The sequence below is a fragment of the Enhydra lutris genome, unplaced genomic scaffold (assembly GCF_002288905.1).
Source record: "Enhydra lutris kenyoni isolate GAN:26980312 unplaced genomic scaffold, ASM228890v2 scaffoldscaffold5, whole genome shotgun sequence".
Classification (NCBI taxonomy): domain Eukaryota; kingdom Metazoa; phylum Chordata; class Mammalia; order Carnivora; family Mustelidae; genus Enhydra; species Enhydra lutris.
Window position 1 is genome coordinate 8,394,200 of NW_019154089.1, and position 24,402 is coordinate 8,418,601.

At 41.0% G+C, this 24,402-nt stretch overlaps 1 protein-coding gene across 3 annotated transcripts in view; it reads left to right on the forward strand.

Annotated features, from left to right (window-relative positions):
- LOC111140896 (acyl-CoA synthetase long chain family member 6) overlaps window positions 1–19,808 on the forward strand; it is a 47,468-nt gene extending 27,660 nt beyond the window's left edge. For 2 of the 3 annotated variants that reach the window (XM_022493145.1, XM_022493147.1), the window contains 6 exons: window positions 1,686–1,774; window positions 2,977–3,093; window positions 5,588–5,731; window positions 6,967–7,068; window positions 7,974–8,045; window positions 18,286–19,808. In XM_022493145.1, coding sequence (XP_022348853.1) covers window positions 1,686–1,774; window positions 2,977–3,093; window positions 5,588–5,731; window positions 6,967–7,068; window positions 7,974–8,045; window positions 18,286–18,423 — 662 coding nt within the window. In that variant the 3' untranslated portion in view covers window positions 18,424–19,808. The remainder of the gene's footprint in view (window positions 1–1,685; window positions 1,775–2,976; window positions 3,094–5,587; window positions 5,732–6,966; window positions 7,069–7,973; window positions 8,046–18,285) is intronic. The other variant, XM_022493146.1, reaches the window with a different exon arrangement.
- Window positions 19,809–24,402: the final 4,594 nt, after the last annotated feature.

The following is a 24,402-nucleotide window of genomic DNA, read 5'->3' on the forward strand; positions in this document are numbered from 1 at the left end:
AGTAAATGTCAGTATGTTGGATTTTGTGGGTTAGAACCTAATATTTTAGAATGAAGGAAGCAGGTTGTGAATTAGGTATGATTTAGGAAAGAAGGGCAAGTTCATAGTGACCAGAGCACTATTTCTTAAACCATTTCTGAGACCCTTTGGGACCTGGGGTCTCCTGTGATGTTAATGTCTAAAAGGCAACAGCATCCTCCGGAAGAAGCAGCTCCTTTCCATGCCTTCATTCTGAAGAGACTCCTCTTTCAGAGCAAGGAGGGTGCAGTAGGCAGCCCATGTATTTATTGCCTACCACAAAATTTAAACCAGACACCAGAAGAATCTGAAAAACACTGAGCAAAAGAATCCTTCAGGATACCAACTTCCTATGTCAGCTGGGGGCCATTCTTTTCAGCGCAGGTTTACTCAACTACACACTAGAAAATTCAGGGTGATACACATGGAAAAGAGAGATGCACAGTAATGCCATGCTCTTTTCAGAACACCTTGAGGCAGTGAGCTGAAACATGATAGGTGTGTTCCATATTGAAGTCATCTTTGACCACATCAAGGACAGAAGCATTTTTGTCTGAGTTTTATCTCTTCAAACTCTAGGTGAATAAAGTCTATCTTGTGTATAGATTCTTTGCTGTCTCTACCCCTGGAAAACTTACTACAAGGACTGTTCTTCCAAAACCCTGGATCAGTAACTTTTTCTTATTCTGCCATCATATTTACTGATCACTCATGTGGATCCCCTTCTTTCTGGACACTCTCTTTCCTCTTAATGGCATCCTTTATATTTTCCTATGTAAGATTTTTGAGATTTTGCCTTTTTAAGTCATCCTTACCACAAAAACTTGCCAAGGCTATTCAGTATGAGAGGATAGATATCTTTAGACAATATTGTAAAAGTCGGCAGCCTCTTTAAAAGAGAAACCAGATTGTCGCAACCTGTTTTCATCTACAAGCGCACTTTTCTTTCAGGACCTTGGCCAGCACCCACTCAAAGCCCTTCCCCCTTGCCAGGGAATTGTGCTAACAACCATAATTACTAGAAAAATGACTTTGATGTAATTGTGCAGTTGGAGTATATATGAGCAAGAACATTTGAAGTCTTATTTTTCAGGGAAGAATGATCTCATCCTTGTCTTCTATTCCTTTGTTACTCTAAGTGTAATATGTGGACCAGAAGCACCAGCATCCCCTGGGTGTCTGTGAGACATGGAGACTTTCAGGGCTCATCAAAATCTAAATTTTGAAAAAAATTCTGGATGGTTTGCACATGAACCAATAGTCTGTTGACTGGTGGAAAAGTAATGACGACAGTTCCAAAACCAGGGGTCTGACAGTGGGAGGAAATGTTTAATATGGGCCCTATTGGAAAAATACTGATGGTATGGTTGGTGTGGGTAGGAGGCCCGCTACAGACCCTGTGCAGGTTGGTACTGGGCCAGGTGTGCCTGTTTAGCTTTTTTAAGAATCAGATGTAAAACAAAGGCCCAGCAGAGGTTGGCCTGTGTTTTCCCCAGAACGTTTTTTAATCATCAGTGCTTACCTGTGACAAATGCCCGTCTTAAGGTGTATTACTCTCCTGTAATTCCCCACTTCAACACTGGAGGGATTTTTATGTGGCCCAGAGCATCTTCAGTGCTGAAATTGATCTAGACACTGACAAATGCCATATTGCTTTGGTGTTCTAGGGCACGTAGGGGCACCTCTCCCCTGCAATCATATCAAGCTTATCGATGTCGAGGAACTGAACTATTGGACCTCCAAAGGAGAGGGAGAGGTAAAGTTAGGACCTTAGCCATTTATGTCTCTGCATGCCACATTCAGTAAGTAAAAGAAAAACAATGGAATTGTTTTCCTTTCACCCTCCCTGTAAAGTCACTTTATTTTTTATTTTTTTTATTTTTTTTTAAGATTTTTATTTATTTATTTGACAGAGAGAGATCACAAGTAGACAGAGAGGCAGGCAGAGAGAGAGAGAGAGAGAGGGAAGCAGGCTCCTTGCTGAGCAGAGAGCCCGATGCGGGACTCGATCCCAGGACCCTGAGATCATGACCTGAGCCGAAGGCAGCGGCTTAACCCACTGAGCCACCCAGGCGCCCTAAAGTCACTTTAAATTACTGATTAATTTCACTCTACTGAATTCAGCATTTCCTCTCTTGCTTATGAAGCAACCAGCCCCTAAGGTTGGGACCGGGCTGGTCTAAATCAAGACTTGAAATTCCCAAACTTTTGCGGCACCTGGGTAGCTCAGTCAGTTAAGCATCCAACTCCTGATTGTGTCTCAGGTCTTGATCTCAGGGTTCTGGGATTGAGCCCTGAGTCAGGCTCTGCATTCAGCAGGGTGTCTGCTTGAGATTCTCTCTCTCCCTTTCAATCTCCGTCCCCCCCACCCGCTCATGCTCTCTCTCTAAAATAAATAAATCTTAAAAAAAAACAAAAAAGCAAAAAATGAAATTTCTAAACTTAAAAAAAAAATCAATTTTTTTCCTCTAACTGACATGGCCTGCTACTATGTATGTGTCCCAGCAGAAGCCGTACCCTTGCAACTAGACCAGAAGAGGGGGATAGAGCTGGCCTATACTTGTTCACTCCATGGGAGCAGATGGGGCATGATTGCCCCATCATGTCACAGAGAGCTCAAATCTCCAATGGAATCAGCCAGCCCTCAGTATCTGAGGAGACCCCTTTCAGTGTCACAAAGCAGCACTTACTGAAGGGAGGGAGGGCAGGAGGCCTGAGGGTAGGGTAGGGGGCCAGGACAGGGAAGAAACATGGCCAGGACAGAACATACTGTTGGAGAGAAGCAGGAGACTGTTCAGTCTGCTTGTGGCCATTCCTGTACTCTGTCTCCATCTCTGCTGTTTCCACAGCAAATTTCTGGAAGGATAGGATACATTCTCCTACACATGCCTCCTGACAGCCCCACATCAGGATTCCTCATGCTGTGGGTTGACAGAAACCCTGTATTTGTCCCTACAGATATGTGTGAGAGGACCAAATGTGTTCAAAGGTTACTTGAAAGATCCAGACAGGACAAAGGAAGCCCTGGACAGCGACGGCTGGCTGCACACTGGGGACATTGGGAAGTGGCTGCCGGTGCGTAAGTTTCCAGCCACCGCATGCTCACGGTGGGAGGGTGTATAATCCAACTCACTTCTGAGGCAAAATTCTTCTCCATATCTTCCCTGATAATTAGCCATTTAGGAACTGCGGGGCGGGGGAGGGGTGGGATAAGGAGGTTCTTCCTTATCTTGCCCCCAGAGCTTTCTTGTCTGTCCATCCTTCTGATAAAGGTGATAGAGATCTTTATGGGAGGGCACAGCTGGAGTTTAAGACCACTCCCTACCTTATCCCTTTCCGGGTTGAGATTTGTCAGTGCTGTGGAATCTGACCGGTGAGGTACAGGGGGCCGGAAGCTCATAGCTCTGGGAGGTCTGAGAAAGGCAGGGCCTAGGGACCCACAGACATTGACACCTCGCTGAGAGGTGGCACTGAGCAGTGGGAAAAGTTGGAGCCAGGTGGAAGGGTGTCTGAGTTCTTTTGGCTCTGCCAGCAGTTGCTCTGAGATTGAAGCCCAAAGCCTCATCCCTCTCCGGGGCTCCTTATTGACTTTCTTGTGGAGTAAGAGAAGAAAGCTATGTGATATTCTTTGGCTGCAGCCCCCGACTTTTAACCAGACCCGGTTATTGTGCCTCACTCTGTCATTTGTAAAATGGGGGCTAATAACACTGATTACCTCTATGGTGGTTTTGAGGAATAAAAGAAGTTATACCTGTAAAGCGGTTGACACAATGCCTGGCACACAGGATATGCTTAGATTAAAAACTATGACCAGAAAATGGCTCTGTTGCTGGAACCGAGAGCCCCTGGCCTGATACAGCCCCCGGCCTGATACAGCCCCCCTCAGGAATGTCCCCTGTGTCTTTGTGAAGTTGCTAAGGTTTAGGGTAGATGCTGTAAAATGTAGTGTTTCTCAGGCATGTGAATGGTGCTGAACCGTCTGGTGGCCCTGTAGGCTGGTGAGCTGATTCGCCCCGGCCTTGAATCTGTGTCCTTCCCTGAGAAGCCCTTTCTCATAGCAGACACAGATGCACCCCCAGTGTGTGCCCAGGGCCAGGGACTCTGCTCAGGAAAGAGATGCCAATATGGTATGTAATGTGATGGGCATAAGTGAAGGGCCACGCTCACCTGGGGAGAGGCAGGGGCTGATGGGCACCTATGGGAGTCTCAGGATGTGAGTCCTGTTCCAAGGAGAGGGTGGAGAGGATGTTCAGGGCAGGAGTGATAGCACATGCTAAGTAGAGAGACACGAGAGGTGTGAGGTAGGCAGTTCTCCCTGAGGCCCCCTAGGTGTGGAGGGGAGAGGCTGGGGAAGCAACAGGGCCTACAGGCTGGCAGAGCGTGCATCATTCCCTCCGCTGAGGAAGCCTAGGCTCAGAGCCCCTCACTTGCACAGGCCCTGTCCAAGCCCCAGCACTTCATTTTATATTATTTTTCTTAAAGAGGGAGGGCCTCAAAATTGGTAAAAGCTTGAAGTTCCACAGAACCTTGAATCTAGTACTGATTCCCTGTAAGTTGGATGCAACCACCCACCTTGCAGGATGTTAGGAGAAGCAAGTAAAGTAATTCATGTGGAGACCTAGAGCTGTGTATACACTAGGAGCCCAGGACAGTGGACAGGTGGTCTGTAGGTGTCCATTTTTTAAAATTATTAATGTTTTGAAAGAGTATTAGGTAGCTTAGGACAAGGTACAAACTTCTGATCCAGAAAGACCTAATTCAAATCCTGGTTCCCCTGCGTCCTAGCTGTGTGGCTTTTGAGAAATCAACCAAATTCTCTAATCCTCATTTTCCTCATCTGTGGAATGGAGGTGACGATGCCCCACTCAGGGCATCTTTGACCATGAGGGTCAAAGAAGCCAGTTATAGAAAGCACCTAAGGTCCAGCCCGGGTTTTGAATGAAACAGGGCCTGCTCGTTTTTCTTTTCTGGAAACTTTGCTCTGCTTTGGCCAATTAAACAGATGGAGGAGGGACAGAGGATATGCAGAAATCCAGTCAGGAAGGTGACAACTCTGCATTCCATCTGGTCTGTCAGGGAGGAGTCCCCTGGGACCTCTGCCAAGGTCTGCTGTTTGCTGGGGGATGGAGAGGCCACTCTGGGAGCAGAGGCAGTAGCTGGGCAGAAAGGCCTAAGCATCATTCAAGGGAGTGAATTTGAAGATGGTGGTGAGAAAAGAGGCAGTTTGGGCGAGAGGGGAAGGTAGGCAGGCCTTCTGAGGAGGAGGACACCTGGTTGTGGCGGGTATGAGAGTGGGGAGTGGGAAGCAGGGTAAGTGCTGAGGGGAAAGGACAGTGGGCACTCAGCGTCTAGCAGATCTCTAGAGCCATCAACCCGTGGTTCGTGGTTTGTGGTGGCCCTCTCTAGCCACAAGGGGGCTGTGTAATGGCAGAGGCCTCAGGCGGAGGCCCAGATCCAGTGGGGTTTGCAGGGGGGATAGGGCAGGGGTGAGGCACTATGGCACTGATGAGTGAGGGGTTTAGATTCAAGAATGCTATCTTTTCCTGAAGCGGTTTGTCCAACTCCACAGGCAGGGACTCTTAAAGTTATTGATCGGAAGAAGCATATATTTAAGCTTGCTCAGGGAGAATATGTGGCGCCTGAGAAGATTGAGAACATCTATATCCGGAGTGAGCCTGTGGCACAAATCTATGTCCATGGGGACAGCTTAAAGGTGAGTCTCCTGTGCTTCAGCCCTCTCACGCATACTGGGCCTGCTGAAAAATCTGGAGTTATTTGGGAATAACTTCCTGAGTATTTGGTATTTGGCTGTTGTGGTAAACATGGATTTCCAATCAGACACTGGTATTCTGCATATTAGATTGTGAGAGAAAATTCCTTTTGAAGGAGAAATCTCACTTGTAGAGTTTGATAAACTGTGATTAGATGAAAAAGTTGCTTGAAGTAGTGGTAATGAACATTCCCACTGCTTTTAACTTAGGCTCCACCTACTTCCAAGAGGGATATTGAGATAAGATGCTAAAGCCAGATTCAGGGTTTCTTCTGCTCTTCAGTCTTAAAAATGCAGATGAGGTCTACAGATAAATAGATACAGTATTATAAATAACGGTACTGTTGATAATATAGTTCTCCCTCTCTGTATATATGGCTAATATATTAGGCTAATATGTTAACATAGTTAGGATTAAATTATTAGAGAGGATTTATGTTTATTCTGCTTTCAACATCATTTAGACTTGAAGTCAGAAAGATTACTGTGAATATATTTTGTGCTGTCATTGGATTCATTAGGCAAATATTATTAATTTATTTTAAAGAAAATCCTTTAAAAGCTTAAAATGGAGTTCTTCATGAATGGGTGCCATATTAATAAAACAATTTCAAAATTATTTGGGAAACCTTGAGAAATATATGTGTTTGGGTTCATAGAATTGTTTGACTGACATCTTAAAGGTGTACTCATGGGATTGGCATGAGAATTAAACTTTACCGATTCTTAATATCCTTAAGTTTACCCTTTATTAATTCTTGTTAACAAAGTTAAGGAAATATATCGGAAAATAAACAGTCAAGAATGTGTGCTATATTGGTGGAAATGTTTCATAACATAAGCATATACTTATTTTTAGAAGAAAGTGGAATCTGAGAATACCAGGAGATTATTTTTTTTTTAAGATTTTATTTATTTATTTGACAGACAGAGATCACAAGTAGGCAGAGAGGCAAGCAGAGAGAGAGAGAGAGGAGGAAGCAGGCTCCCCACTGAGCAGAGAGCCCGATGCGGGGCTCGATCCCAGGACCCTGGGATCATGACCTGAGCCGAAGGCAGAGGCTTTAACCCACTGAGCCACCCAGGCGCCCCCAGGAGATTATTTTTAATGCTGGACCACAAATAACCACTTTGAAATCTTTTGTCTTGACTGTGTTTTCCTTTGGTTGGGATTGCAGGCCTTTTTGGTGGGTATTGTTGTGCCAGACCCTGAAGTCATGCCCTCTTGGGCCCAGAAGAGAGGAATTGAAGGGTCATACGCAGAGCTCTGTGCAAATAAGGTCTGTACCTTGGTTGCTGGACCTCCCGATGCTACTGGGTAATGGGAAGGCAGAAACACAGTAGACCAGTGGAATGTGAACCTATAGGGACATTTCTAACTTTATTTTATAAGTGGTAGAAATCTTAAACCAGAGGTTCGTTTTTTTGTTACTGTGGTTGGAGGAATGCAGATTTCTTCTTAGAAAGTTTGATAGACTATTGAACTATTGAAGGAAGACGTCACAGAAAGCTTGTCCAGACCTGCTGTCTGGCAGCTCGCAGTTGGGTCCAGAGAGGGAGGTGGCTGACCCAAGGCCACACAGCTGACACCGCTGGTTAGAGTATTGTCAGGTGTGAGTATAGGCCTTCTGACTCACTGGCCTTGCTCTTTCCAAATGTGAGGTGGCTTTTGTATGTACTGGACTCAGACAGTCGTGGAGTTGACAAAAAAAAAAATAGATTCCCTTCTTCCTGCTTAGAGCTTTAGCCATGGCCATCTGCCCGAAACTTCTCAGGCACGGGTAGAGTCCTCTGGAAGAGATTGCTGTTCTAGCTCAACACCACCTCGTCCAGGCACATGGTCCATGTTCAGCAGCACCCATGGTCCCGAGCACTCTCACTGGATCCTGGGCCCTTCTGGGAGAGACAGGGTTCCTGGGACTCACCGGGCTGACCAGAGAACCACTTTAAAAAATGGAGTGGTCCCTTAGCCTTCCTGGTCACTCCTTTGGTCATGCCTGGCACTTGCTTGCCTGATGAGAGGTGGTGACTGTGTGCTGCCTGGGAGTGTCAGCCCCAGGAGAGGGGCAGAGGTGGGGGTTGGCACAACCACCAGTCGTACTTTGCTGAAGACTCACTGTTTCCTCTACCTCCATTTTGAAATGTGTTTTTGCCTTGTCATTTTTTTCTCTATGGTCCAATTCAGGAGCTGAAAAAAGCCATTTTGGAAGATATGGTGAGGTTAGGAAAACAGAGTGGACTCCATTCGTTTGAACAGGTAAATATTACCTTCCCCATACTTGTTACAACCCTTCATGCAGTGCTGAAAATTAAACTCAGCCATGGTGACCCTGACCTAGATTCTCCACGCCCGTATGCTGCTGCCCTTGGACAGGCTGCGTACTGACAAGACCCCTGAAGGCCTGTTCCAAGCCAACTTGTAGCAGCCTTTGTTCTGCGCTAAAATAGGTCGTATGTCAAGTGAGACTGTGCTTGCTGTCCTCATAATCACAGACGTTCCTAACGCTGAAATATTACCTTGCTGTCACACAGCAGAGCATGTGTGCACATGGTTGGCCTGTCTCCAGCCTGCCTGCAGTACTCAAGACCAGAGTCCTCTCTTATTTTTATTTTTATGGGGACTATCTTCTTGGCAGCAGCAGGCAAGCTGACTGGCTAGGACATTGGAAAGGTCATGTTCCTCGGGCCAGTGATCTCTCTGCCCCGCGTGTCTACCACAAAGAGGAAAAAACACAGAATGTGTTAGGAGATGACACAGCAAGTGGTCCTCTCAGACCCTTTCTCTTTGCAAGTTTGGGGTTCTTATTGTAACTGAGTTCAGAAGCGCCCTTGATCCTACTTATCTACACCATTTATACATCCTCTTTAGTCAAAAATTCAAAAAGAAAAATTATTCAAATAGAGAAATAGACACACTCTGATTTTAAAAAAAATTTTCTGCCTGTCTTTAACATAATCATTTGTAATAAAATTGTGTTTCTCCAATAGGGCTTCCAAATACAGTGTTAGTGTTAGGGATCTGCAGGGTTTATGAGAATTTTAAATTTTGTATGTTTATTTTGATGATAACCTGAAAACATTTTTAAACCAGTTTCAAATGTAAAAACTCTTATAGCAGGTATTTATGATTAGAAACCTCGTCCACAGAGTCAGACTTTAATTTCTTAAGTTTCAAACTGATGGAATCTAAACACAGTTTCAGAATTATTTTCCTTGAAGTAGATCTTTATATGAATCTAGTTTGAGAAACAGGGCTTTACCCTCATCTCTCAGCATCTAAGGCAAAAAAAAAAAAAAAAAAAAAAAAGGCTTGGATGAATTAAATCTTCATTTTAAAAAATTACAAAGTCAGAGGGATTCAGTCAAGTTATATTTCTCTTTCTGAATGAAAGTTCATTTCTGACATCATTATTTAAATTTGCTAGAACTGATTTCATTGCCCTTCCACTAATGGTTTCTGTGTGACTGGATCACATGATGACGTAGAGCAGGGAACACAAATGAGTGGTCCAAGACCCCTTTGTTCTGGGCCTGCGTCTTCCTCTGAATGGGGAGCTACAAGGGCTCTGAGGGCATTGCTTTAAGCTGATTGGTTCCTGCCACTACCTTGCTATTCCCGAGGCTGGCACGCCCCCTGCTGGGTCTGGGCGGCATGACCTGCCCCAGCACATGGAGAATCTTAGCATTTGGATGCTAAGCAAAAGACCATCCATCACCTCTAAATATTATGTTGAAAGGGGATCTTTGGTGAAGTTTCAGGTGTTAACCATTGCTCAGATTAGACCCTTACTGAGAGGAGAGGTATTCTTTTTTTTTTTTAAGATTTTATTTATTTATTTGACAGAGAGATCAGAAGTAGGCAGAGAGGCAGGCAGAGAGAGAGAAGCAGCAGGCTCCCTGCTGAGCAGAGCCTAATGCAGGGCTCGATCCCAGGACCCTGAGATCATGATCTGAGCCGAAGGCAGAGGCTTAACCCACTGAGCCACCCAGGCACCCCTAGTTTCTGCTCTTAATCTGCCTTCACCGTGGTAACCTCAAATACAGGGAAGTCATGTGGGAATCCCAAAGACCTGAGCTTTATCACCAAGGGTGTCACCACTTCATTTTCTCTGTTCTCCTTTTCCTTTTTGTTGGTCTGTGCATCCTCTACCAATAAGCAGTGCATGCCCTCAGCTGACCACTGGAGAGTGAAAACTGGGCCTCCTGCCTGAGGATGGTGTGCTCCCACTTGTGCTCCAGAGATCAATATAAATCATTTAAGTTAACCCACAGTCCACTGTCAGCTTGTCCTTTTCCCTTTTCCTCAAAAATGAGTCATCAGTTAAGGCTTAATACTAGTTTTTTTGAAAACCACGCAAACACAAATAGATATACAAGCCTACAAGGCTTAAATCATTCACCAAAAGCTTTAAGAGTTCAGGCTCACTGGGCAGGGTTGATCTGAATTAACATTTGAATTAGATAAAAAATTAATGTAATTTAATTTCCAGAAACAGACAATTTCTTAGAATGAGGCCAATCATTATTTCTTTATGGAGATCTTTGGAAGATATATTTTAAGGAATAGATAGGAAGCATTTAAAATCACTCTATCGATAATTAAAATGTTTAGGTACCCATGAAGTTTTTGAGCATACTTAGCCATGATTTAACCATTTTCTTGACATTTATATGCCTTATTAGTTTGTGGAGACAATAAGTGAACTTTGACACTTGATAGATTTTTCATATTCTGATGTGAAACTCTCACCAAAATATATTATTGTGTTTTCTGTCACTAAACTGAATGCTTACCTAACTAATTTGCCTTTAAATCAGAAATGAAAAAAAAAAAAAGAAAGAAAGACATGAATAGAGCATTTGCCTAATTACAGTGGGTTTAAATGAAAAAAAAAAAAAAAAGAAAGACATGAATAGAGCATTTGCCTAATTACTGTGGGTTTTGTTTTTACTTTATCTCTTCAGTCTGAAATTATTCACTCTGTGTTTATTATCTCCAAGCAACATTAGGGTTTGATTCAGTAATACCATTGAAAATTTAAAATACCATGTTTCTTCAGAATTATGAAAAGTTTTGTGCTGTAATGAGTTAGCATAAATTGACACTTTTGAGGTATTTTAACTCAATACAATATATAAAAGTTACAGTATTTCTAAACTAAAAAAAAAAAACCCTTTGGAATCACTTTTCAGTGGCAAGAGTGTAGTTTCAGAAAGGAAGCTAACATTATTAGCATTTCCTTCCTTAACAAAAATTTTGCTTATTGGGGCGCCTGGATGGCTCAGTCAGTTGAGCAGCTGACTCTTGATTTTGGCCCAAGTCATGATCTCAGGGTCCTGGGATCAAGCCCTGCACTCAGCAGGAGTCTGGCTGGGGTTCTCTCCCTCTCCCTGTGTCCCTTCCCCCACTCATGTGTGTATGCATGCGCACACACTCTATCAAATAAATTGATAAATCTTAAAAAATTGCTTTGCTTATTACAAATTAGAAAACGAGTTTCACATTGTGTTAGGCCCGAAGGGAGAATAAAGATTCTCATTCCTTTTTTTTCCCACAAATCGATAGTTTGGTTTTATTAGAAAATACGTAATTATAGAAAATGAAAATTGGTTTTAACATTGGTTTCCTTCTTTAAAAAAAACAACTAAGTTTGGGAAGTTTGGGACCTACAGTTGAGCTCAGTGTTAGTTAAAGTACTGGTTTGATCCATTTTTTTCCCCTACTTACTGACTGGACTTTATTCATTCAGGCAGTTTGTATAGGTATTTTCTTTCTTTCTTTTTTTTTTAAATTAACACATAATGTATTATTTGCTTCAGGAGTACAGGTCTGTGAATCGTCAGTCTTACACAATTCACAGCACTCACCGTAGCACATACCTTCTCCAATGTCCATCATCCAGCCACCCCATCCCTCCCCCTCTACCCCCAGCAACCCTCAGTTTGTTTCCTGAGATTAAGAGTCTCTTATGGTTTGTCTGCCTCCCCTGTCCCATCTTGTTTCATTTTCTTCCCTCCCTACCTCCCATGACTCCCCCGCCCTGCCTCTCAAATTCCTCATATCAGAGAGTGTATAGGTATTTTCATGGAAGAATTCAAACAGACCCAGAGCTGTAGGTCAGCCTGATACAGGGCCCGGCAGCCAGGCCGCAGAGCCACTCTCAGCCACTCACTAAGGGAGTTAAAGGCGCCCTATGCCTTGGCTTCCTGCAAGGCGGTATTTAGTGCTACTCCCTGTCTGCAAGCAGAAACTATTTTGTAGTGAGCCACACTGAACTGCTGATGCCCCCATCAGCCCTTAGGCTTGCTGTGACATCTACCTGCTGGTTCAGTCCTTTGTTCCTGAGATCATAACGTTTTCTTTTCTAGTCTACTGAGCATCTAAATAGCATTCCATAGCTCTCCCTATGAAATTCATCTTCCCTGTACTTTATCGTTTGTAGCTTCTGTGTGTCACTGCTAGATTTTCAAAGGTGCTCACCCCAAGCCCTGCACTGAACATACACTCTAGTTCCAATTTCATCGTGTTCTCCACAGGCTGTGAGGGGCTCAGATGAGCTGAAACCCAGGCTGCAGATATTGTATCTTGGCTTCTGCTTCTCCTTTTAAAATTACATTATTAATTTCATTTACAAAAGAAGGTTGGCTTTTGCACTTACCAGAAGTCTTTATGTGGTACCATTTTTATCAGAAGAGAACTTTAGGGGGAAAAAAAAGTTAAGGAAATTAGCACTATTTTCAGCTTTTCATTTTATGACCTTATGTAAACATGAGATAATAAATTAATTTGTAGAATCTAAGATTAAGTTTGACTCAGATTGTGTTCATGTCTTCTTCAGGCTAATTACTTTTGTTGTCAAGTGGTGATTTCCAAACTTCTTTAAGCACCAGAGCTTAGATGGAATCTTATCTGAAAAGTCGAGCTTGCACCAAACATTGGAGCAGTGCTGCCCTGGTGGGGTTGGGGCTGCAACCAGAACCTCTCTCCCCTTGCTCCCCAGCCCAAGCACCTCACTTCATCCCTCCTCCACCCCACCTCCACACACCTCTGCTTCTCACCAACCTCACCCCACCCCCACTTATATATACCTGCCTCCCCCACCACAGCACCCCCAGCAGGGGCCTCCGCAGAACCCCTGCTTTTCAGTGCACTCTGTCTGAAAATATCTCCCTTGGGACCTGTTTCCAGTGAATTTTGGGTCCTCTAGAATGGTTAATGTTTAATAAAGAAAAATTTAAAAAAATATATTCCAGAGGGTACAAAAATGGCAGCCTATTCCTTACCAAATCCTTGCTTATTTGAACCTCAAGAACAGTGAGGGAGTTTCCAAGCAAGGCATTTTTTACAAGAACCTTACCTAATTTTGAAACATTTGACAATGCCCCTTTTAGCTAAGAACCTCAGATTTCCATCTATTTATATCAGATATCCAAGCAGAAATCCTTTGTGAGTAAAGTAAAGTTGAGGCAGCTAACTATAATGCTAGCTCTGGTTTTAGCCTAATGTTCTCTCTTCACCTCTCCCCTACACACTCGAATCCTTAAAATGCTGTTTTTTCTGTAGCAAAAGTGAATCCTTCATTTGGACAAATGTCTAAGAGACAAAGTGAATCTGATTTATTAATGTATGCTCATTTGAAAGCTTTCACATTTTTAAATTACAAGCATGGGTTTAAAAATTTGTTAGAATTTTAAGAATTGGTTAGGATTTTTCCTTGTGGACTTTTAGGAAGTTGGGAATATAGCTAGCTGTTTTAGGGATCTTCTTTGTATATTGATTTTTTGATCTGAATAATGCCGAGTTTTCAGAGCAAAGAATTCTTGGCCATCTCAAAAGGCCTACCTCCCAGGACACAGGACTGTTAACATCAGAGGTTTTGAAGACAATCACTGACATGCTGAACATTTTGCAACTAATTTGCATACACTAATTTTTTTCTCATTTTTTTATTGTGGTAATATGCATATAACATAAAATTTACCTCTTACCCATTTTTAAGTGTACAGTCTAGTAGCATTAGATGTGTTTGTAATGTTGTGCAATCATCACCAACCTCCATCACCATAAGTCGTCTCATCTTGTAAATGTGAAACTCCATCCCCATTAAACAATAACTCCCAGCCCCCCACCCCACCCCCAGCCTCTGGCAACCACTAGTTTACTCTCTGTCTCTATGATTTTGGTTACTCTAAGTACTTCATATCAGTAGAATCATGCCATATTTATCTTTTTGTGACTGGCTTATTTCACTTAGCATAATGTCCTCAAGGTTCATCCATGTTGTAGCACATGTCAGAACTTCCTTCCCTTTTACAGCAAGTAATATTCCACTGTATGTATATAAGCACATTTTGCTTATCCATCTGTCAGTGGACATTTGATTGCTTCCATGTCTTGACTACTATGAACCATGTTGCTATGAACATGATTGTACAAGTATCTTTTCTCCAGATCTTGCTTTCGGTTCTTTTGGCTATCAACCCAGAAGTGCAATTGTTGGGTCATGTGGTAGTTCTATTTTTAATTTTTTGAGGAACTGCTGTATTGTTTTCCACAGTGACTGCACCATTTTACGTTCCTGCCAACAGTGCCCAAGGGTTTAGCTTTCTCCACATCCTCACCAACGCTTGTTGTTTTCTGTTTTTTTGGATAATAGTCATCCTAAATATGTGTGAGGTGGTACAAATATTGTCATTTCCTGATTGTTTCCATTGATTTTATGAACAGTTCTTCTATGACAGTAGCATCTGACAGAGTGACCTCTCATTCTTGTCCTCCTGGTGTTTGTAACCCACACTCCAGTACCTTTCTACTCATCAAGTCACTCCTCTATCTCAAGCCCAGGCTGTTGCTCTGTCCTGCATACTGATACTAATATATCCAGTAGTAACCACTTGGTTGTCTCAGAATCATTTCAGACTTTAACACAAATACTTGATCTTCTCTCCTCCAAAGAATCTTCCTGCTCCTCCAGTTTTTCTTCTCAAACGGAAACCTAGAGCCATTCTTAATATCTCTCTTTCTCTACCACTTACCCAAGCAAATTATAAGTCCTATCCTTTCTATCCCCCAATCTATTTCTATCTCCAGAGCCAACTTTTAGAGTCCAGGTCACCCTCGGTCTTGTCTCTTGGCTGGTCTTGCCATTTCCACTTTAACCTCACTTCAGTCCATCCTTAGCACAGCGGTTTTTCCAAAGAGCCATTCTGTCTCTCACTGCTTAAGAATTATTGAAAGAATTATGTCCAAACTCTCTGCTTTGGCATCTTAATCCTTTATAACTTGCCCCCAGGGTATCTCTCCAGCCCCAAATAGCTTTATTCTCCAACAGTACCATATGCTTCAGTCTACACATAGAGTGCTCCAAATGTGCTTTGGCACATATTACTTCTACCTAGAGCACCCTCTTCTCCTTGGGCCATCTAGCAACCACTGCTCCTTCCCCTTGCTGTCTTCATTGGGCTAAAGCTGACTTTATCCTTCAAGGTCCACTCTGGCATCTCTTTTCAATGAACCCTCCCCAAGCCTGGGATGGGTGCTGTATCAGAACTACATTCAGCTCTAACAGAAAAGCCACAATGTCTTAAACACTTGGATGTGTTTTGTGTTTTTTCTCGCATAAGAAGTGCAATGATAGGCAGTCCAAGGAAGGTACAGGTCCTCAAAGACCTAGGCTCTGCCAGTCTTTCCACTCTCCATTCTTAGTATGTTGGCTTATCACAAGGTGGCCACTACAACTTTGGACATTGTCCATATTCAAAGAAGGAAAAAAAGAGAGTGGGTGGAGATAGCTATGTCTGAACCTTTTACTACAAAAGCAAAAACTTTTCCCTTCTCACTAGCCAAAAATAGATCTCATGACTGTCCCCTAGCTGCAGTGGCTGGGAAACCAGGAAAGGTGATTTGTCATGGTTGGCATAGAACATTTTGGCCCCAAACCAAATCAAGGTTTTATCAGCATGGAAGAAGTCAGGACTGGGTATTGTGAAAGCAACTGATTCTGCCTGAGAATGGTGACCTTCCCTGTGCTTGTCCCTGTAGTAGCAATATAATACTGTCACTACAAAGTAATATAGCAGCATCTGTCATTAGATTATAAATTGATGTGGGCAGGGACCGTGTCCTGTTATTCTTTGTATCCCTAATGCCTGACACATACCTGATACAAAAGAGTTGCTCAATAAATATCAATTACACAAAACAACAGATGAATGTATATGTGTATTTAACACATTTTGAGTTAAATTTCCAAGTGTCTGTGACAGTTGACTATTAAACAATGCAAATTTGAACTGAAGGGGTCACTTAGACGTGGCTTTTTTCCCTTCCAATAAAATCAGTATAGTACTGTAAATATATTTTCTCTTCCTTATGATGTTCTTTTCTTCCTTAAGATTTTCTTTCTAACATTTTCTTTTCTCTAGCTTGCTTTATTATAAGAATACAGTATATCATACATATAACATACAAATTATGTATTAATCAACTAGTTATGTTATCAGTAAAGCATCCAGTCAACTGTTGGCTATTAATAGTTAAGTTCTGGGGGAGTCAAAATTTACGCACAAATTTTCACTTGCTCCACACAACTCCATTGTTGTTCAAAGGTCACCTGTACATACCTAGGGAGTAGTTAGGATTTGCTGCACTTCTTACTGCTGCTACCTAGACTTTTCTGCCAGAAGACTCTGAAAAAGGTTTGTTGTTTCAGTTTCAAAATTGCATTTTGGACTTTGAATAATATACATGTAAAGACAAATGACATTTATGTTTAGCAAATGGTATTTGTAGTCACATTGTGATTTTTATTTTTCTGTGACTTTTATTTTTCAGAACTGTAATAGAAATTGTTATTAAAATGTCTATTGCAACAATTCATAACCCTGTTTGCTATTTAATGATCTGGGTCTATTATCTCAACAAAATCATTTAATTTAGACCCAGCTGTTAGGACACAATTTCTTGGAGGCAGTATCACTCAAGGATTAAACTCAAGCCCAGATCATAAGATTCTCAAGGGATTGTCAATGAATGACCTTTTCAGATGGAGCCTCATGTGGGAGGAGTCTGCCCAGGCCCTCCTAGTTAATTTCTATCTCTGGTCCTCATTTCAGCATTTTGCAAAGGGACTTTGCATGAGGGGGCCTAAGATCTGTCTCATAGAAATAGGAAGTGTGCACTGCTATGCCTGATCCCTTCATGCCTCCTCCCAGTAGCTGTGATAAAAGCCATGGCAGGACCTTTTTTTTTTTTTTTTTAAACATAGACTCATCATGTCCTACCAAGATTTTATATTCCTCTCATGAATTGCAGTACCATCTATATATCCATCCAGATCAGAACCCCGGGAGTCCTGGAGGCTGCCCTCCCTCTTTACTACCTCTTGCCCACTGAATGGTTCTTAGAACTGCTTACTGTGTCTGTCTGTGCCACTGCTCTAAGTATAGGTAGGTCCTTATCTTGTCTCCCATGGATTGGCCAGATTCTTCCGATTGGTTTCCCTGTATCTTTTTTTTTTTTTAAGATTTTATTTATTTATTTGACAGAGATCACGAGTAGGCAGAGAGGCAGGCAGAGAGGAGGAAGCAGGCTCCCCGCTGAGCAGAGAGCCTGATGTGGGGCTAGATCCCAGGACACTGAGATCATGACCTGAGCTGAAGGTAGAGGCTTTAACCCACTAAGTCACCCAGGCGCCCCGGTTTCCCTGTATCTTATCGTAATGTTTTCAAAAACAGTTCTCACATTTCACATTTCTCTTGGACAGATCTTTCTAAAATGTGTATCTTTCTGAAATGTGTATTCAGCCATGTCACTGCCCTGTATAAGAACTTTCAGTGCCTTCCCACTAACTCCAGACTAAAATTGGAGCTCCTCTGTCAACGGTCACATCACGACCACTTCAGCTCTATCCCTTATCCCCTTTCCCTCCTACTTCATGTAACTACAACCAGAAACCCCTTGGATTTCCTTTCTCACTCCCATAGCTTTGTTCTTGTGGTTGCCTCCGCCTAGAATGCCCTATACCACCCACCTCTCCCCCCTTTGCTGGTTAACTCTTACTCATTGTTTAACACTCACTGAATTTGGGAAGGCTTCCCCACTGCTCCTTCTTCTCCCCTACTGTAACTGTGTTCGGCACCTGTCACTCTATGCGTACCTCACTGATCACTGTTCTATGCCTGCTCTGCTGGGTGCTAGTAGGCACCCCCTGTGGGCAAGGGCACTCATGAGTCTTCTCTGCATCCTCAGTGCCTGGCACAGAAAAAGCAGCCGGTTCATTTCTGTCAACTGGTTAAATGAAGAAATAGGAAGGGGAAAAGTTGGCTTGCAGACATGTTAAATAGGCTGAAATGTTTATTTAACGTAATTTTGACTTTTAAATGAGCACAGTGTATCTGTATCAATATATCCTTATATGTGTGTTTACTTTTATCATGTGTGCTATAAATGCTATGTTGTATTCCTGATAAAGACATATTCTGCATTTGGTTTTTAGGTTAAAGCCATTTACATCCACTCTGACATGTTCTCAGTTCAGAATGGCTTGCTGACACCAACACTAAAGGCTAAGAGACCTGAGCTGAGAGAGTACTTCAAAAAACAAATAGAAGAGCTTTACTCAATCTCCATGTGAAGTTCCAGGAAAGTTCTTCTCAGTATAATGGACTGTGTAGCAATACTGTAGTTACTCTTGAAAGTAATGAATCAGAATGATGCAGCTGAAAATGAATAAGCACGTGAGCTTATGATTGAGCCTTTTCCTGTCCCAAGAGGTCTTTAACAATATTTTCTCTATCATCACTGAGTACACTTTATTTTTATTAAAATGATATTGTAACAGGCTGCTAAAAATATCACAGATGGCAATGTAAAAATCAAGACTTTTCTCAAGGACTGTGTACCACTAAAAGTAATATATTCTCAATGTTCACAGAACTATTAAACATAAAGGAAAAACATAACTGATATACTGTACTTAATTATTTGTGGAATAGTAACCAGATAGTAACCAGATACAGCAAATTTCTAGACAATGTGGACTACCTCATTCAATAACTGATTGTCAAAATCACAGTTAAATCAGACTTAAAACATTAAAACTATGTGTACAGAATCATGCTAAAACAAAACATAATGCACATTCTGCATAACTTCACAGTCTTTATACATGACAATTCTTATTGATGTAATCAAGTTTTCCCTCTCATTTTTACTTTTATTCATGAAAAATGCAAATTCAGATATTCTTGAAACAAATGTTATATTTATATAACATTTTACAAAGATCTTTCAATACATTTTCTCATTAAACTCATTAAAATTTCAGGAACTACCTAGGAAAAAAATGTACAAAGACTTCAAGGATAATATGTATATATCCGTGGACTTCTTACAAGTGAATTCTAAAAGATCTCTGTTGACTGATTGCGCAATGAATGGACCTTTGGGGAAGACTTGGGAAAAGAAATCCAGAATTATTTCTCAGGATAGACAGCAATTAATGTCCCTATGTTCCTTGCTGGGTTCTTCAGGCCTTCCATTCTCAATATGTCCATGCCAGGCCTGGGAAACCCAATATGGCTATGATCCTGAACAAGGGGAGGAGGGAATGTTATTTCCAAAGAAAACAGGTTTCAACAACTTAATTTTGAAGAACTTCTTCAAAATACCCATAGAAGACTTTTAAGTCCATCATAGATAAATATCTCATAGGGCATAATTCCATTCATAAAATCCTTAAATGCTTCTAAGCTTAACCGTGGAAACCTCCTTTCTTGCATCATGTGTTTAGATACTTCTTGCACCTGAGTGCCGACAATCTCATATAATTAAAGCCAGCATGGATAGCAGTTAAGTTCCAAGCTACAGACTGTGCATCTGCTCAAGGAACCATCCCTAGGCAAGTGTTTTCTTCTGTAGAGACAGGACTCCGCAAGCAGACATGGAGGTGTAGTGCTCACAGTCCAGAAGTTCCTCTCTGCTGGAGCAAATCCAAGCTGTAAATAAATGCTATTGGTTAAAAAAAAAAAAAAAATGCATTATCGCACAGGCCTACTGGATGAATCTGTATCAGTGATTATAACATATTTCAGTCTTGGCAAAAGTGGATCACACCTTTATATGATGCATTTACCCAATTTTTACATATTCCTTTGGTAGATTTTTTCTGCAGACCCTTTACTTACACTTACAAATCTGACTTTTAGTATATGAGCTAGTTCAATGCATACTGACTTTTCAAGGCAGTTCTGAAAAAACAAATTCTTAAAATGTCCAAGGCTACATCCATATAGCATTAATTTTTTATATTTAATATGTTCAACTAATTGAAAGAGAAAAATCATTACCTGAATTAGATAGTCATACTATTTTAAATAAGACAAGTAGCTTCACATCTGAAGAAAATGAAGCTGCTTCCCATTGTCTTTCCACTCAACCAAAATTTCATAGTTGTCTTTTGTTTCCAAAAGGATTTTTGACAATGTAACATAAGCAAATAATTTAAAACTTATACTGATTCTATTTATATCTCACTGTAGTTAGATATGATTGATTATGGACAGCTTAAGCATTTCTTCTTTTTCTCACTTTAAAGATCTTCATGTATCTTCTGGTCTTCCTGATTGATCTGTGTGAAAAGCATCACACTTGGGCCAATAAATAGGTTACAGCAGATGTGCTGAGAAAAGTAAACTTTTGGCACTAAATATACTGCAGGTACATTTATCTATTCCTCTGTTTAATTCCACTTAATTTTTTAATAAAGGAGAAATGAAACAATACATGTTAATGGAAAAAAATCCCTCTTGTTTCAGATTTCCCAACTTAATGTTGGAAAATTTTGTATTTCTCTTTAACGAATATGGGAAAAGGCTATGTACTTAGGACGTTCACATTTGTAGTGGACATCAGATAGGATATAAATCTAGAGGTTTAACAGAGATCAATTACAGAAAACATATTCCTAAATGTTTGGCCTTTTATCAAGTTTCCATTCAAATGTAAATTAGTAACATAATTAGGAATATAAATTAGTAATTTTCACATTTTGCAAACTAATCCTGTATATAATTTAAAATAAGATATACACCGGGGCGCCTGGGTGGCTCAGTGGGTTGAGCTGCTGCCTTTGGCTCGGGTCATGATCCCAGGTCCTGGGTTCAAGTCCCACATCGGGCTTTCTGCTCGGCGGGGAGCCTGCTTCCTCCTCTCTCTCTGCCTGCCTCTCTGCCTACTTGTGATTTCTCTCTGTCAAATAAATAAATAAAATCTTAAAAATAAATAAATAAATAAAATAAGATAAGATATACACCAATTTTTTTTTCCTTTTGCCATGAAAGAGATCTTTATATTGCATAGTGATTCCCCTCCAGGCAGGAGAGAAACTGAGGTATTGGCGTGGAGGCCTACTTCCACATTTAGGAATTCACAAACTCACAAGTCCAAGGAATAAACATACCATGTCTCCCTCATATGTGCAAGTCAAAATTTCATTATAAATTTAAGTAAACCTGCAAGCATGAGAAAAAAATAGGACTTTGCATTGCAACTTTTATAGTCAGGTAATGTTTCAGCGACTTGAAGGTACCACTTAATTTGGCTGTATTACCCATCAACGAACTGATCATCTTTTATTTTTTCTGCAGTAAAGAAAATGCATTATTCTCTATTTTCCAAATGTACAAAGCACAAAGGTGATATAGTTATTTAGAATACAAAATACTATGAAATGAATGTAAACAATGGAAAAATGTATTTTTTGCATGAAACAGACTACTTACAAACTTGCTTCATATCTCAGGAAAAAAAAAAGAATGAATAATCGTATATAAAATTGATAAATTATATGTTGAATTAAGTTGCTGTATTTTCTTGCCTGTTTTTATTTTAAGGAAGCATAAACATGAAAAGAAAACAAACCTGATAGTCTTAATTTTTTTCTCAAGTATGCACACAGTCCTTTCTGTGATTCTAACTGCAGTGAGAATGAGATTAGCATTCAAGGAGGACAAAGCCCTAAAGGAGGAACTCTCCAGTTAGAACAATGAATGGTCATAACCCAGAGGCAATAGATAAATACCTGGAATACAAGCATTTCTAAACCTTGTCCCAAACTGAAAAGGTTCTGTTGAGGTGACAGTGGCTTTTAGACATTCATTTGACTGATAAATTTTCCTTGTTAAGTCACTTGCAACAATTGCATGGGGCAGAAGGAAATGGATATTTTTTGAAGAATTGCTTATTCTACTTTCAATTTTTAAAAACTGAGATTAAAAATTACTTTTTAAATATGCATAGAAGTATCTTAACTGTAATTATATTTTTAGTTGCTTTGTTATAATAGCATGCCTATCAAATATAAAATGCATTTATGAAAACTTTTGTAAAAAATAAAGATTTTTTCATTTCTCAAAGCTGCTTATAATTACTATTTTATATATTTATATAACATAATCCCTGTAGTTAGCATATTAATAGTCATTGATAACTGTAAACATTGTATAGAGCTTTATCACACTAGTCAGGATACTCTGCATTCTTTTTAAGGGTCCTCAGACTTCAGATTACAGTCCCCACCCAGAGACTCTCTCCTTTGCTTTGCACATTTCCTTTTACCAAATGTGTCCTGGATTTTTATGTGTCCTGAATTTAAATAATTTTTATACTTTTAAAAGAACAAATACCTGTATTCAAATTTTCCACTGTAATACATCTTAAACAACATTTTTACAATTTCTTTTACCCATATACAAACTAATGGTTACAATTTCTTACTGTGTGCCTCAGTTATGCAGATTCTGCCTTCTCTACAGATTTGCTATTGCCTACTGGGCCATTCTCATCTCTTGTCTGGAATATTACTGCTTTCTTTCTTTCTTTTTTTTTTTTTTTAAGATTTTATTTATTTGACAAAGAGATCACAAGCAGGCAGAGAGGCAGGCAGAGAGAGGAAGGGAAGCAGGCTCCCTCTTGAGCAGAGAGCCCGATGCAATGCAGGGCTCCAGGACCCTGGGATCATGACCTTAGCTGAAGGCAGAGGCTTTAACCCACTGAGCCACCCAGGCGCCCCCATTACTGCTCTTTCTTAATTAGTCTTCCTGTTTCCACCCCAGCTTCCTTAAATTTCACCACCCACATTTCAGTCAGTGTGATCTTTCTAAATTGAAAATCTGGTCACACCACTCTGCTGATTAATATTCCTTTGATGACTTCCCATAGTTTCCAGGATAAAGTTCAGACTCCCTGTTCCAGCGCACAAGACCTAGCATCTCTTCTCTTGCCCTTCCCCCATAGAGCCTGGGCTCCAGTCATACTAGCTACTTTATGTAGTGTCCTAAAAGCTTCATGCTTTTCTGTGCCTCCATGTGGCACATAGAGTCCCCTTTTCATAGAATGCCATAGCCTTTAATCCCCCTGCTAACTTCCACCACGCAGCTCTTAAAACAGCTCAACTATTCTTTTATTTTAGAAGATTCCCTTTGCCCCACTCCCACTCCCACTGTGAGTTACCTCAAGTTGTAGCCCCAGTGCAGAAGGTCTGGTCCATAGCGGATGCTCAAGAAATATCCATTTAGGGGCACCTGGGTGGCTCAAATTAGTTAATTGTCTGCCTTTGGCCCTGGTCATGATCTCAGGGTCCTGGGATCAAGCCCCATGTCGGGCTCCCTACTCAGCTGGGAGTCAGCTTCCCCCTCTCCTCCCTGCTTGTACTCTCTCTTGCGATCTCTGTCTCTCTCCCTGAAATAAATAAATCTTTTAAAAAATAAAATTAGGGACGCCTGGGTGGCTCAGATGGTTGAGCAGCTGCCTTCGGCTCAGGTCATGGTCCCAGCGTCCTGGGATCGAGTCCCCATCGGGCTCCTTGCTCAGCGGGAAGCCTGCTTCTCCCTCTGCCTCTGCCTGCCTGTGCTCGCTTTCTCACTCTCCCTCTCTCTGACAAATAAATAAATAAATAATCTTAAAAAAAATTTTTTTTAAATAAATAAAATTAAAAAAGAAATATCCATTTATGAAAAATCCCCTTGGTTCTTTTTCATACATTCATGCATAATGTACATATGCATTAAGATCGCAATCCCTTGAGGATATGTTTCATCTATCACTGTGGTTTTGTTCATTCTTGTCAAGTAAAGAAAAATAAAAATAAACTGGTTGTCAGTTGCACCTTGAAACCTATGGATAGTACCACAAACAAAACTACTCAGTGGGTCGGTCACTCCATAAAAAATACAGAAAGATTTCCTCTGAGCTCCTGGGAATCCTAAAGCCACAGACAGGCTATTTAAAAAACAAAAACAAAAACAAAAATATTTCTTCTGAAATCTCTTCAAAATTTGGAATTGTTTTCCCATGGAAGTTTGCCACTCCGTAACTGCTCCAAACCTAGTCAAACCCATAACATAACTGAACTGAAATAGCAGAATCCTGAGTCTAGATATGGAAGGAGTGCAAAGGGAAATGGGAGAAGTTCAGTTTAACACTCAAAGATGAATGCTTGCACTGGCATTTGTGTATTTGGGGTAGAATGGGGGAGACAGACAGATAATTGAATTGAGATGTGTCTGCCCTACCTCATTCTTTTGTATGGGACACATCTCCTTTCCTTTTATAG